The sequence below is a fragment of the Thermobia domestica genome, chromosome 1, assembly GCF_964235325.1.
Source record: "Thermobia domestica chromosome 1, izTheDome1.hap1.1, whole genome shotgun sequence".
Taxonomy (NCBI): domain Eukaryota; kingdom Metazoa; phylum Arthropoda; class Insecta; order Zygentoma; family Lepismatidae; genus Thermobia; species Thermobia domestica.
The window spans coordinates 318,041,092-318,056,770 of NC_137454.1; the positions used below are offsets into that span (position 1 = coordinate 318,041,092).

A 15,679-nucleotide genomic window follows, 5' to 3' on the forward strand; every position below is an offset into this window, starting at 1 on the left:
GCCACTCTGTTGCATAGCATTGTCAACGATTCCTTGATGCTGATGATCATAATTTCAAACATTTATAAGCTTAAAGTTTACAATTCAAGGAAAACTGTGAATACATTAATTTGAGACACTTTTACATTATTATTTCCTAAACTCCTACCAACACTATGTTCATATTTTTCATACGTCCTTCTCACTAATGGCATTCTTTAGTACTCAAACTGTACCCGTTAATGTTATCGAAATTAGATTTCGGAAAAGAATGTTTTTTGTGCAGACAATCCATACCATTGGCGTAAGATGTTACGACCGATTTTGAGTCAATAATATTTATGTGAGCGTAAGTTCTGTTCCAAGTACGAAGTATAAAACATGGTATACTACATACACATGGAGTACATAAATTCGTACAGGTAACTAAAACTCAATAACGTTGTAACTGTTATGTTGTAAGCACTTTTTTTGTGATAAGGAGGAAAGTTTAAAGCTTTTTAGGGCACTTACTCAATGATCCTTGGAGCGGTGATCACATGACACAAAATGGTGTCCATACAAGAAAAGACATGGTGTATGCTCTGATTTGCAGAGTGTTTCAGTGAAAGTTCCAAGGAACACATGGAAAGCCAGTTTCAGCAGGTACAAGTATCAAGAGATTATAAATGAAAAGTTCACGGCTACGGGAAGTATGTTAGATTTGTCACGAAGAGGAAGGCCACGAATGAGTGACGATGTAATTCAGACACTGCAGGTTCAATTAAATCTCTGAAAGAATATCTTTGGAACTGAAAATGCCAAGGTTAGCGTTACATAATATCGTACGGAAGAATGTGAAGGCTTGCCCATGCAAGTTAAAATTTATGCACGATCTGAAACACAAAGACTGTGATAGAAGAGTGAAATGTTGTGAATCAATGCTCATCCGTTTACAAAGTAAAGGTGACTTCTGTATCGGATTCTGTTGTCAGAAGAGCAGTACAACTGCCGAATTTGGTAAGTTGAAAATCCACATGAGTTCGAGATTCTTACGCAGGTTAGTATCAAATTCAAAGTATATAGTTTCAATAGACTACATCACTGGTATATTTCCCATAGAAAAAAAGACACTATAAATGATAATAATTATTTGATTATCCTACAGACATTCTTTGTCGCAGAACTTTAGAGATTTTGCATCATCAATGAGATCCACGTGCAACAAGATGCGGCACCACCACACTGTCCCTAAGGTTGGGCAGTTTTTTAACTAACAATTTCGGGAAATATGTATTCGCAGAAGAGAGCCCACACCTTAGCAAAATCAGCCAACTTGGTACTTTAAGATTACTGGTTATTGGTACATGTAAAGACAAACGTGTATGTGCATGGGCTAACTTGGACGACCTGAAGAGCAAGGTGTTTTGACTGAATAAATATCCCGAGCGAGCAATGTCACCACGAAATTCTTAGTTTCAGATAAAGACGGCAACAATGTTTAGACGTGTATTATGCACAATTTGAGGTTTGGCGATGAAGCTTAACTTGGTAACTTTTTTGTAAATATACATAGAATTTTGTGACAATAAACCTAATAGTTCAAGTTATAAAATTTTGTTTCCCCAGGTTTTTATAGATTGTATACTAGCATATAAAAAAATAAAGTGGTACGATTATAATTAAAAATGCTCTAAAAATTAAATCTCATATTCGTGTTGCATAGTATATAAGTCACATGTGAGCTGAAATAAAGCGTGGGGCACAATGTGAGCGTCAACTTCGCAATTACAGTGTAGTTAAATAAATATTCTTTAGTGAAGATGGTTACATTTATTTTACCATTACAAACTACAATTACTAAAGATCGAGAAATGCAATTCAATGTATATTCTGAATATTATCTATCTAATCTATTTCATTATTATTTAAGTGATCAAAGAAAAAAATAAGTTTTAACTTAATCATGCAAACTTATTAACTTACATATGGATACTAGGAGAGCTGCTCTATTTGACACAATTGAGCAAACATATTGAACTATGTCGATGTCCTCTGCGTCAAACGATAAGCCTAACTCGTCCAAAACAATAGCAGTATTGTCCCGTTTGTAGTCTATAGTATCTCTGAAAAAAATCAGAAATATACATAGTAATTTTCTTATATGTATTAACTATGTATTCGGTAAATATAAAATATGCAGAATGAGACAAAATAAATATAGGGATTTTGCTGAATGACATTAACTATTTCATGCAAATTTGCCTTGAGGCAGGCATGTAGCCAGGATTTCGTGAAGGGGGTGGGTGGGTCCGTGACATGAAATACTGTGGTCATCACACCAGGTGCTCGATAATTCTAAACTATTTTACTGGAACATATGCTGGTTCGTTTAGCCAGGATTTCGTAACGAGGGGGAGGGGCGTGATATGAAACACTGAAGCCCCAATCAATCTAAACTACTTTACTATCAACATATATTGGTTTGTTAGGACAATAAAATGATATGTTGGTAAGTATTTTAATAACAAACTACGAAGAAATCTCGAGCAAAATAATACTAAAAAAAGTATTGAAATTGATTTTACAATATTTACGTTCGTCCTCTGATCATTCAAATATAACAATTTTCCTTTCGTTACGACCTCAACTATTATAAAAAGTACATATTCACTATTATAAAAAGTACACTCATGTCCAAAATGATTGTCGCATGTTTATGACTATCTTCTTGTCAGAATATAATTTGATAATGATTTTGCAGAGTACTTTTAATACTGATACCATGTGTATAATCGGGAAATGTATAGACCCTATTTGTGGTAAATTTCATAGGAAAAGAATTATAAATACGAAAATTAGAGTGAGTAAAACGAAATGTTGCTAAATGGACAAGGAAGTTTTTTTTTTTTTGTTGTTGTTTTATTGTTCTTATTTACTGCTCTTTTGACAAAATTGGCCACTTACATGTCTTTGCCGATTATACACACACTAACATTGTAAGAAATACCGGGCAAATTCGTTATCAAATTATACTTCTACAACAACATATTCATAGACATGCGACAATAATTTTTGACATGAGTGTACAAACTCAATAATGTCTTTTAAAATATTTTACAATATCTGCGTTCCTTTCTCTGTTGAATCAAATGTTAACAGAACTTTCTTTTCACATAAATTTTTGTTTTTATTATTCCTTCAACTACTGTCTGTTCGGAATGGCAGCTTAAAGGAGTAGTAGAAAATTGTTTTTGAAATAACATGTAGAAACTACAAGGATGCGATGACGAAAAATCATTATCAAAAGTGTCTACGCTGTTACACAACCGGCATTATGCTTTCAGAAACTTGAAATCTCCCTGACTAGTGACAGAAATTCTAAGAATTGCGTAACTTCCGGAAATTTCAAATTGCCTGACTCTTCCAGGATATTCCACTCACCTCGCCACTATGTACCTATTGCAAGTAATACAAATCTCCTCATAAGAAAGAGTAACCAAAAGCTTTCTGTAGTTTATTTTTTTTAATTTTTAACGCCGAATCTCCTTTTTCTCATTTCATTTCGTTTTATCCTTCCTTAATTTTTTTCATTTCTGGTCTCGAAGGGGGGAAGGGTCCGAACCCCCGGACCCCCCCTTGGCTACGTGCCTGCCTTGAGGAACTACGTACTTAAGTCTTAAGCCGTGGTGAAATAGTGGTGATTTCAGGGGGTAGCCCGGAGGAAAATTCCACTTCCGGATGCATCTGCGATCGTACCCAGCGTAGATTACGTATTTTTGCAGTACTATTTTCATCTTTCGTGTGTGGAAAGTCCTTCCCGCGGTAAATCTTTGGAAATCATCACTACTGGTCACATACATGAAGGTGCAAAAAACTACTATCTTAAAATGGCTTACGAACTATTAGGAATGGTGTGAATAAATCTTTTAGTGAAATTTGTATGCAAAATTAATCTACAGATACTTATCAGTTTAATGAATAAAAAACTTTTAAAAAAGTGCAATTACCATATTAATGTGTGGTTGACCACTTTTCGTCCTTAGAACAGCTCTCTTGCGACGTGGAATGGAAAAATGTAAAGTATTTCAGTATAACGTCTCACGTTTATTTCCTTTAGGCTAAGAGAGACGATGATTAAAGCAAGTGAATGATAGTGGAAGAATTGGTAGAATCACAAAATGGGAGGAAACAGGAGTACCCCGGGAAAACTCACGGACACGATATTGTCCACCACAAACTTACTTGGCCGGGAATCGAACCATTGATCCGATTCACCGGAGATAAGCTCTCTACCACTATGCCACTATGCTCCCCGACATTGAGAATGGAGTCACAGAACTCGTAAATGGTATCAAGTGGAATATTACATCATTCCACGCACAGTGCAGTACTCAATTCTGTGAGATAGGACAAAGACAAAAATCTGTGATTTATTCGTGTCTTCAAAATGAACCAATGTTCAATTATATTGAGGTTCGCGGATTAGGTGGACGAAGAGAGGTGTTTAGTTCTTCATTTCGATGTTCTTTAAACCATGTTGCAACAGCTCCAGCTTTGTGAATGGGTACATTATCATCCTGGAACATGGCGTCATTCTGTGGAAACATCTGGATCATAGAATGCACATAATCCCCTAAAATGGCCACATAACTACGGGCACTGACGTGATGACAAACTCAAACCAGGCTATTGCAGTCCATAGCGTCATAAAGCTGCCACTGTTTCACGATGGGGCGTAGACACTGTAGATCATACCTTTCTTTCAGCGTTTATCACAAAAACATGACTATGGTTTGAAATAAAAGAAAGTTTCATATTCATGCTAAGAAAGTTTCATATTCTTGCTACCATTGGAGTCGTGTTAAAGCATTATGGTCCCTTACCAGCGGTTTCGTCCATGCAACCCAACCCCGTATGTCCATGTCATGTAACTTGCGGTGGACTGTGATTGTGGGAGATGCTGCTTGAGTTCCTTTGTCACTTGCAGCGCAATTCCAGGACTATTCTGAGTGACAGTTCGCTATAATGTTCGACTGGACCTGTCACTGAGGGTTTTCCTCCGGCCGCTGTTCCTCTCCATCGATGTGGTTTAGCCGTGAGATTTGTAGGCCATTATCACCTTGGACACTGTTCCTCGCAACACATCCAACACACTTGCCACTTTCGTCACGCTCGCACCACATAACTGAGCGCCAACAATTTTCTAAATAAAGCACAGGCCACGCATTTTACGCTATCGCCATCCATCCAGTTCACTCTACCTACCATTCTACGGCTCCTCACGTAGTAGGAATTCACCCTAACACCCCACCTAATACCTTTCTTCACGGTCGCCCCTTGATCCTTGTCAACCTACACATCTAACGTGTGTTTCTAGCTCAAGTGTTTCCACTAAATTGACACGTATCTGTATTTTCTCTCATTATTTATAGTGTGCATTTGATAAATTTTACGAGATATTGAATTATGGTCACAGAAAATCCTTTTAAGCTGGCTGAAACTAATCTTGTTTTATGGTATAGTATATCTGAAGAAACATTCAGGCATTTTGCAGAAACAGCGATGTATATTTAATAATGAGCATTAGCCCATAAAGTTAAATAATAGAGGAAAACTGGCAGATATATAACTATTACAACTTTGGTGAAGTTTATAATAATAATACGAGGGAAAGCCAGAAATTTCTTACCCTCACCATGATAAAGACGAAGATACGTTCATGAGTTCGAAACAGTGATTTTGACGTTAAACCTTTGGAGACAGGCGTGGCATATAAACACACAACTGACCGTTCCGTTGAGAGTGGGTATGGTATACAAATATAACATTGGATGGAGAAGACTGGTGTGGTTTATAAGCACCATTCGCGTATAATTTGTGAAAGTTATTTAGTACCCAATCGTAGACCTAGACAACTTTTAGGTCTCTTTTTGTCTTTCAAGGAAAGATTGATAGCTGCCATTAAATCATTCAGAAAGCGGTGTAACATATAAACACTAGCAGACCGTTCCATTGAGGACGGGTGTGGTATATAGACACACATTTGGACGGAGATGGCATGTGTGGTTTGTAAGCTTCATTTGCGTGAATGTCAAATATAGTAAAATATATTATGTATTGCAATATAGTACATTTCAGTTTGAATTCATTTAGTCTGTGAAGAAAGACGGATTTAAAACAGCCGTCCTTAAAAAGTTAATCTATTTTACTAGTTGTGCTATCAATTTACATTAAAAAATAATTTCAAATACATATTTCAAAAATGTGTCTCGCTTCAATTCCTTCTAGAAATGTATTCAAATATTTTGAATACATATTACTTGACACAAAACGGTATGACTTGCATCTCGAACTTTAAATCCAGAATCCAGAAATGAATCCAGAAAGTATTTATTATCATAGGAAATGCAATAAAGATACTTGTACTCAAAATTTGAATTAGTTATAAAGAAATGGTCGAAACAACATGCATTTTCGTACTATTTGTTTGGTAATTATATATTGAAAATACCCATGGAACCGAGGCGAAGTGTTTCGGTTCAACAGAATTATAAACAGTTCATTTTGGGTATCTCTTCCATTGACACAAGCATCCTGTTACTTCATTAGAAAGAACAGAACGTAGTATATTAACCACCTCACGTGTGTCTTCAATAGATGGACTCCGAATACATTCCACCGGATGATAATTAGGGGCGGGAATATTTTTATTGTGAGCTGCTTGTCTTCTTCAAACCACTCGAGAACTCTGGCATTGTCGATAAACGTTCGTAAAAGAAAAGATAGCTTGTCAGGCAGTACCGACTCAAGTAATAGTTTAGCAAGGTCCTCTATTTTGGGTATATTCAATACTTGACTTGATTTCGAATATGTCTCATTAAAGGATAAATATTAGTTTCTTTTGTTTGTTTTTCTTCTGCCGTTAGTGATTCTACATTACGGTTTGCCCATTAAACGTGAGTTATTCGAACTTTCCTGAAACAGTTTCGAAGTCCGTTGTGAACTAAGCCGTACATTAGTATAAAAAAATTATCCCATTTCATTCTTCACTCGTGAATGCAACTTGTAAGGCGCAAGAAGCATGCAGCAATGGTATCTAAGTTTTGGGATCCTAAAAGTGTGATGTTTACTATTTGCTTACAGAAGCATAGTACAAATATTTGCTGCAAAAGCAAAATAACAGTTTGTTATAGGAAAGTAACAATACACCTACACACTGTGATGGTAGATTTTTTTTGTTTGTTTGTTTGTTTGTTTGCTGTTGAAGTTTAAGACTTTGCCTCATCCAGTCATTCATCCTACCTGGCACTTTGCAACATCTGCCTCTTTTCAAACTTAAAGAACCATTTCCAAAGAAGACGTTTGTGCGATGATAGTGAAGTCATAACAGAAGTACAGAACTGGTTTGCATCAAATCTGCAGACTCTTATGAAGATAGCACCATATGGTTCATCCATAGATATGAAAAATGTTTGGCCATAAGAGCTGGATATGTGTTGAAAGAAGAGTAAGTGGATGAAATTTCAGATTTCTAGCACATTCGAATCATAGTTAGGGAAAAAAAAGAACTTTTGATCTCTTTACATACTTTGACCTTAAAATACCGTTAAAGAATATGGGCTTCTTTCGAAATCGATCTACTCAGACTTGTATGTAACTACAATCTTCCTATCTTAATATTATTCGACTATCTTATTCTTGAGTTATTCAAGAAATTTACCCCCAGATTTACCCGAATTAAAATTCTATACACCCAATCGAGTGATCTGCTTGCCTTTTTTATGTCTTAATTTAATTACCAGTAACGTTGTTATTATCTCTTCATATTTCTGCGAGGAAAGTAATTGTTCATTCTACATTATATTAAAATAAATTAAATCCATTTTTAAATTTAAGACCGATGATAATAATGATAGGGAGGAATAGGAACATTAAATCGCAACTTCGTTACTCTAAGCTTCGAACGATCACTATAAAATTCTGAAGATTGTATGGTAAATTCAATGATTCCATTAAGTAGCTTGATATCTCTAGTATCTATGATCAAAAATTTTACTCCTTACACCAACAACTAATGTCTTTGAAACAAGGAAAGGGAAATCAATGGAGGTAGCACAATTGCTTATTTACTATATTATTATCTCCGAAAGGATTAATTAATGAAACGTAATGCAAAATTATTTTATAGGTCACACAATATCTACATAGAAACTTAATCATTTTCGTTCAAGTGTGAAAAAAATAATTATTTCCACTTATTTTTATTCAATAAAGAATGTATTAAATATTAGAACAGTAAATATGTATTTTTTGTTATTCTTAACTCTTCGCAATGAAAATATGATTAACGCTGAAAATAAACATAAGTATTAACAAAGTAAACGTAAGCATCAAATTGCTCGAGTTCAAGAGAAAAGAACGTATAATATTGCTCAAGTGGGTAAAAGTTTTAAAATTTTAAAAGACCTCACTTTAAAGTTTTAAAAAGCCTGCCAAGATTCGTACCGTACTATTCGAACATTTATTATGTAAATATCTGCTAGCCGTCAACGTTTTGGCAAGTTCTGGTTATTATATAATACTGGTTTAGATACTAGTTAAAGTTGTTCAGAAACCCTTATCTTAGTTTCGATTGAAAATAATTTCATATAATTCCCTTTGGATTCTTTAATTGTAGATATATCGCCTCCAGAAAATAAAAGTGATAGAAAGAACATAGCAGCCATTTTGTTTCCGCTACTGTGAAGTTGCATACATTTGATAATGCCGCTACCATCAGGTGAAAACACCATAATCTAATACGAATCTAATTGTAAACAGTGTTGTATACTGAATATTTAACTTATCTTACAACATATGCCACAATTGAAAGAATTTCCGACATACAATATTAGATCAGCGTCACAACAAAAAGATATTGACTACTCTTCAACTATGTTTAGTGTTTTCTTCTGGTCAAGTATTTCCATGTAGATATCAGCACTAGTTGACTAACGCAATCTGATTGTTAATTTATCATACTTTCGCAATAGTGGTGGGTGGGGAAATTGCCAACATGGTGAAATTCCGTACACTTACCAAATGTAATAATTATGACATTTCTTGAAAAGATTTTATGACTAGGAACGCTAATGAACACGATACGCAGATGTTAAATTGTTTAGTTAGTTAGAGTTTTTTTTAATCCATCTTCAGTACTGAGTATGCATATGTTATTTGCTGTGGTACATAGAGCATGCACGAACCATATATGTAGAAGAGCTTACTCACTGCTCGATGATAGAGACATTCTTCGTCGAAAAGGAACCATGCGTAAGGAGAGCTTCAGAAACTTCCCCATCGAACAGAAGTCCAGCTCGGACCAGTTTCACCAGGATCACACGAACTATCTCTCCCATGTATTTGCCACTTATGTACTTTTCAAAACTGAAACAACAAATTTATTTACATTAATATAGCAACGTTACATAATTCGCAAAAACCTTATAAATTCTATACTATATGGATTTTAATATATACAGAAACTATCCTAAGTTTAATTCCTTCTAAATAAAATTATTTATTTATTTATTTAAATTAATTAATTAATTAATTTATTTATTTATTTATTTATTCTCAAGTAAAGTAAATGTAAGAAAGTACTTGAACTACAAGTTATCTATCTATCGAAGAACATACAGGTTGTGCGCAGGGAAACGGGAAATTTTGAACGTTAGAATTCGCAACATTGTAATACCGGCAGTTATTCTGAACCGATGCGTGGTTGTTGTGGAAGCGTGATGCGTTGCCATTTAGTAATTATGCAGTATTGAAGTGGTGTGGAAAGTTCTATCGCTGTGAGAGCGTTTCACAAACAGGGTGATAGGTGACTACTGCGCAAAGGATATTTTGACATTACCAGCTAGGACGTCATGGACGTGTGCCATCTGCTCATGCGATTACAACGTGGGTCCATAATTTCGAAGAAACTGGTCCAGCTTTGAGCAAGAAGCCTCCAGGTAGCATTCGAACGGGACGTGCCTCAGAGAACATTGCAGTTGTTCGAGTTTCCATCGAGAAGAGCCTCCCCGCTCCGTTCGACAATATGCATCTGCGCAAGAGATTAGGCGACGAAGCGCACAAAGAATATCACACGATTTAAAGTTTCAAACCTTATAAGTTACAAATTGTGCAGAAATTACATCCATGAGACCCTGTGTCGCGTACAGAGTTTAGTGAGCAAGTGTTGGCTAAAATCAATAAGGACACCAATTTCCATAACAACGTATGGATGTCAGACAAAGTCCACTCCCGTCTTAGCGGATACGTTAACAAACAGAATTTCTGTTACTGGGCACAGGAACATCCTTGCCAGCTTTACGAGCGTCCATTACATAGCACCAAGGTTACAGTATGGTGTGCTATATCATGTCATGGTGCTATTGGCCCTTACTTTTCTGAATGTGAGGATAGAATTGAAACAACAGTAACAGCTGCTTAGTATGTTGATAAGCTTGAAACATTCTTTACACCGAAACTATATGATCTTAAAGGAGCAGTTCGACTTAGAATTGCATTTTTTACAAATTATTTCCATTTGTAGAGTTGGAAATTATAAAAGAAATTGTGTTTTTTTTTTTATCGCGGCACGTTCAGTCGTTAGCGAGTAACAGAGGAAAAAAGATTTTGTGATGACGTCATACGTGGTCAAGCAGCAAGAGCAGACTTCCATACACAGTGCCAAACATTTCTTTGTGAAAGGTGCGGTGGCACGTTCTAAAATGCGATTTCCTTTCCCAGAACTAACTGCAAAGACTTAGAATTGTCATATGCATGTAGAAAATGATAATATGTGATGGTGGGCTGCAAAAAAAGTTTTTATAATATTATAAAACTTAGTTTTTCCTACAAAGCATAAGTTCAGCGTTTCACAAAAGAAACTAAAATTTCGAAACAATACCATGTAAACAGATGGCGGACGAGATTGTTACAACACCTGAGTACCTTTTCTTTAATCATGCTTCTGATTCCCAAACATAAGTATATTCATTTTCACGTTTTGTTGCAATTTTTAAACTCTGACACTATAATTTTGTGCTTCAAAGTATGTACAGGAGCGCAATATATGTGGCAAAAGTGAAATAAGATCTGTAAAGTTTGTCAGAATGTGAAAAGTACTTTACCGGTTAAATTTGTTTCATTCGCATCGCTCTCCGCGGAACAACTCTCGTCACCCGTTTCATCATCGTCACTTGATACAGAAAAATTAAACGAATTAAATGTCCTGAGGAACACTGTCATCGTCACTGATTCCTTTTACGAGCCGGTATATTTCACTTTTCAATTCACATTGTATAGTAGTTGTACTTACATTTATTTCTAAAGCAGTACCGTCACAATCATGCGTGACACCGTTACTATTACCCTCTAATGCCTCGTCTCGACTACAACCGTCAATTGCATGTTATACGATATTTTTACGTTGGTAACTGGACATAGATCGGCGTTTATTTAATGGCTCGAATTCTAAACCTTTCAATAATATACCTGGAACAGCATTCTTTCTCAGTTTGCGTGTAAATAATTCTCCTGGCATTACCTTTTCTTTCAGTAAACACGACTGCTCGAAGTCGGACTCTTCAAGATTTTTGGAACAAACACGAGTGTTTTCATTTGGCACAAACTTTTTCCTATCGATTTTCTTGAGCCATAATTTATACCGATCTGCTGATTTCTCACCACTTGAAAACGTATCAAAAAAATGTTCTCAGCTTTAATCGCACAAGAATTACAACTGAAAATAGCACGTGTTAGACATTTCTACCACAATTCACAGACATAGCACGAGCTGTTCTAACATGTGTTTTCTACTTCGCACCAGGTTTCTTTCAGAAAAAAATATTCCACGGGAGCGCACAGTATTCGGAGGGGCACATTATTTTCACACAGTACTATTATATTTATTATGTTATAGACGTATTATTTTGATATCTTCCGGGGAGAACTCTCAGACCTCCGGGAGACACTGTCACCACCAAAAACATGTCTGGAAGAAACACTGCTTCGCAAAACACTACGTAATTACTGTTCTCTCTCTACTCTTTTATACTAATGCTGTAGGAAAAAACAACTAACAAAAACGCCCCTCAAGAGTTCAACACAAAGCAAGACTACTAACGAACCCAAAACACAATCTATTAAATACATTGTACTATTAAAGGTTTATCAGCTGCGTACAAGGAAGTAGTTGCTAACTCACATTGAGTACCTCGCTTAGCACACGAGTGACGTCAGCATTTGCGATTCATCAAAAACAAAAGCCTATAGAAGTTGAACGAGACGGCCTATCAAGATTTTAAAAAATACGGGTCTCTTATTTTTTGTTACTCTTTCTATTGCACCAAACTTATTTTTAACTCGAACTGCTCCTTTAATCGTAACGTATGGTTCCAGCAGAACAGAGCCACGTCACATACTGCTCGACAATCGATGAAAGCCGTTCTTCAATTGTTTGGAAGGCGCATCATTTCACGTAACGGTAATATTCCATGATTTGCGAGATCCTCTGATCTTTGATTATGCGATTTCTTCCTATGAGGAGATCTTAAAGGCAAGGTGTACCGCACACGTCCTGCAACTATCCATGAACTGAAACAAAAGATAGATTTACGAAATCACTTCCATTCCTTCCTCGAGATATGCTATACCTAGCATTCCGGAGTCTCCACAAGCAGTGGTCGAAGTGAGACGGTATGCGGTGGTATGCCATACCGTCTCTAGTTTTTCCGTAATGAAGGCATACCGTCTCTGGTTTTTCAATGATCAATACATACCGTCACTGGAGAGTAGATACTAAATACTTTTAATAAATCCATTCTTATACACAGTAATTGACGAATAGCTTTGCACTTAAAAAGATCTTATTTCTTACGTAGCAATAATTACTAAGTTGACAATATCGACATTTTTGTTATCTTTTCATTACCTTTCGTTTTAAAAATAAAGTCTTCAAAGAAGTTCATCTAGTTGAGTTGATTTTGAATTTAATGTCCCTTTCAGCAGCGAGGCTATATGAGGCGGAACCTACTGATTAACGTGGAATCCGAACCACATGAGCTCCCGCCGAGAATCGAACCTGGTCTCCCATGCCAAAGGTGCGTATGCTAACAGTTTAGCCACAAAGAAGTTAATCTATTTTATAGCTTGATGTGCCATATTGATTCTTTGTTTTCTTATGTATGTGTGTGTTTTCTTGTCTTAATGCATATAAAAGTCGTGTTTTGAGCATGGGCGGGTCTTCCGAGAGTTTAGAATACCCCTCAGTCTAGTGGGGGGACGGCAGTTTTCCCGCAGGAAATTGTTAATATAAAAACTCGGTTTTTGGTCATTTTCGTGAATAATTCTCTATAATGCAACATAAGGGAATATTTATTTTTTTTCCCCAGAGAGTTGTTGGCGGCGATCAAAGTTTCTTTATATTCCTCCCTCCCGTAACTATAGTAAGAAGCTTTCCCATGGTTTTGAGTCATTATGTAAATAGAAATGCAATCTTTTAGGCAACATACCTCATTGTATTTCAACATTTAGATAGACGGTATGTTGAGTCAAAATCGAAATAAACATACCGCCTCTGCCTTTTTTCCACTTCGAACACTGTCTACAAGCTATTAGAATGTGAACGCCGAAAGGGAGTACATCTTTCCGATGTCATTTTTAAGAAGTAAAGAGACAGTTTGTGACATCTTGTAATGAAAATATAAATGGCATACTGTATACATGTACTTTCGCCAATAAAAGATGTTTTTGCTGTGTTTATTCGTGCAAATTATGTTACTTCAAAATTCCCATCAAAATTCTGATTTAGGAAACAAACCCAAACCCTAACAATAAAATCTTAAACATTATATTTTCTCCAATGTACACTTTTCGATTACACAATGTGATCTTTGCACTTTCCTCTCTTATCTCTAAATTAGATTAGTGAATTATTGTTTGTTTGTTTATTTTACATGTTTTAGTTTTAATTTAAATTTATTAGATTTGAATACAGTTGAACTTGGTTATAGCAACATTGGTTTCTGCGATACCTCATCTATCATTCCTTATAAGGTAAATGATTTTATACCATACTTAATAGATTCACAAATACATCGAACTCGTATGTAGTACAAATGAAAACTAATATGTGTAATATAGACTTGATCACGTGGTTAAATATTTAATCAATCACAACCTTCGATGTCTGATACTGTTACACATCTCAGTTACAATAACACTCGTTTATAACATTACTTTTAGATCTTTTTTTTTTTTTTTTTTTTTTAACTTTACAACCGAGTTCAACTGTAACTTATATCTCACTTCCAAACCATTAATGTTGTTTAAAAGCATCTGTAAAAATTATTTTCATCTACATTTGAAAAACACTATCTTGTGATGTATTTTTCTTTCATATTTTAATACAATAACTGTATGCATTATATATTTTATCTCTGAATGTTTTTCATTTCAACTTTAAAACCACATATAATTTAAATAAAAGTACAATTTGATCAAACTAAACACTTCTTATTACTACTTTGTGTCCATTTGAGCAATACATTATCGACTTTATCAGATAATGTGTCTGATGAAGGCAATAATATATGGCCGAAACTATAAAATTTTTATTTAACATTTTATTTCTAGTTTAATTTAAGAAAATCTTCCAAATTCTTTAATGTTCGGTAAATTATGTAGCATTGTCTTATAATGTTAATGATTCACGAAAACTGAAGATCTACGCGTATAATGCATTTCTTGTTGTATTATACGTACATAAAACTTCTTTCTTATTATGAATAATAAATATATGATATTTTATTACATAATAACTATAATTTTACTATGCAACAATGATTATATATGAACGAGAAGTATTAAACGATTATTATACTTGATATACAAGAAATTGAACAAAAATATTGTGCTTGTAATGTCATATTCTAAAACTTTAGAAGAATGTGTGCCAAAGTACAGGGTAATGTCATTGATACAGATTGTGTTCTCTGTGTTTTGTAGGTATCAAGTGCGTCCGGATTGTGAAAATGAAGAAAACTGAAATGTTTTCCGCCATCAAATACTTCCAAATGAAAGGCCCAATGTTGATGGAGATGCACGCTGATATAGTGTGTTGTGTGATAGTGGTCCCTAATTCCTACTACCAAGTGATAAAATAGCTAGTCATGTAAAATGCAACTGTTCACATGATGTATAACAATGGCTTACTGACCGACCGCCATCCTTTTTACAGGGAATAACAGCTCTAGAACGTACTTTATATATATATATATATATATATATATATACTGACTAACAAAAGTCAATCACCTGGAATGAATGATTCGATATCGACACAATTACGACGAAACAAAATTGTCTTGAGAATGCGTAGATTTCGAAAAATCATGAGAGATGATTTTTTATGGCGTTGAAATGCATATCGTTCGTTACCAACCTAATGCAGTTGATAGTTCTTATCCTGCTAGATTTTATTATTATTTATAAACTGTATAAGAAAATAATGGACCAATAAGTAGCAGATTTTATCTACTGTTATTTGATTTCTGTTAACAGTGACGCACGTAGTACTTGTTAATAAACAATGTATGTTTTTTTTTCTCTATATAAATGCATTGAAAGAAGTGTCACTTGTCTTCTTTACAATTCTAAATTCTAATATAAGTAAAACTCTTAGAAA

At 35.0% G+C, this 15,679-nt stretch overlaps 1 protein-coding gene and 1 long non-coding RNA gene across 2 annotated transcripts in view; one reads left to right on the forward strand and one right to left on the reverse strand.

Moving 5' to 3' along the window:
- Nucleotides 1-15,531, forward strand: part of LOC145662622 (uncharacterized) — a 77,372-nt gene extending 61,841 nt beyond the window's left edge. The window contains exon 3 of the long non-coding RNA XR_014127070.1: nucleotides 15,001-15,531. This is a non-coding gene — a long non-coding RNA (uncharacterized LOC145662622). The remainder of the gene's footprint in view (nucleotides 1-15,000) is intronic.
- LOC145662614 (hexokinase-4-like) overlaps nucleotides 1-15,679 on the reverse strand; it is a 191,869-nt gene that overhangs the window by 12,630 nt on the left and 163,560 nt on the right. The window contains exons 7-8 of the mRNA XM_081728350.1: nucleotides 9,232-9,387; nucleotides 1,945-2,084 (exon numbers count right to left, since the gene is read on the reverse strand). Of these exons, the coding sequence (XP_081584476.1) occupies nucleotides 1,945-2,084; nucleotides 9,232-9,387 (296 nt within the window). The remainder of the gene's footprint in view (nucleotides 1-1,944; nucleotides 2,085-9,231; nucleotides 9,388-15,679) is intronic.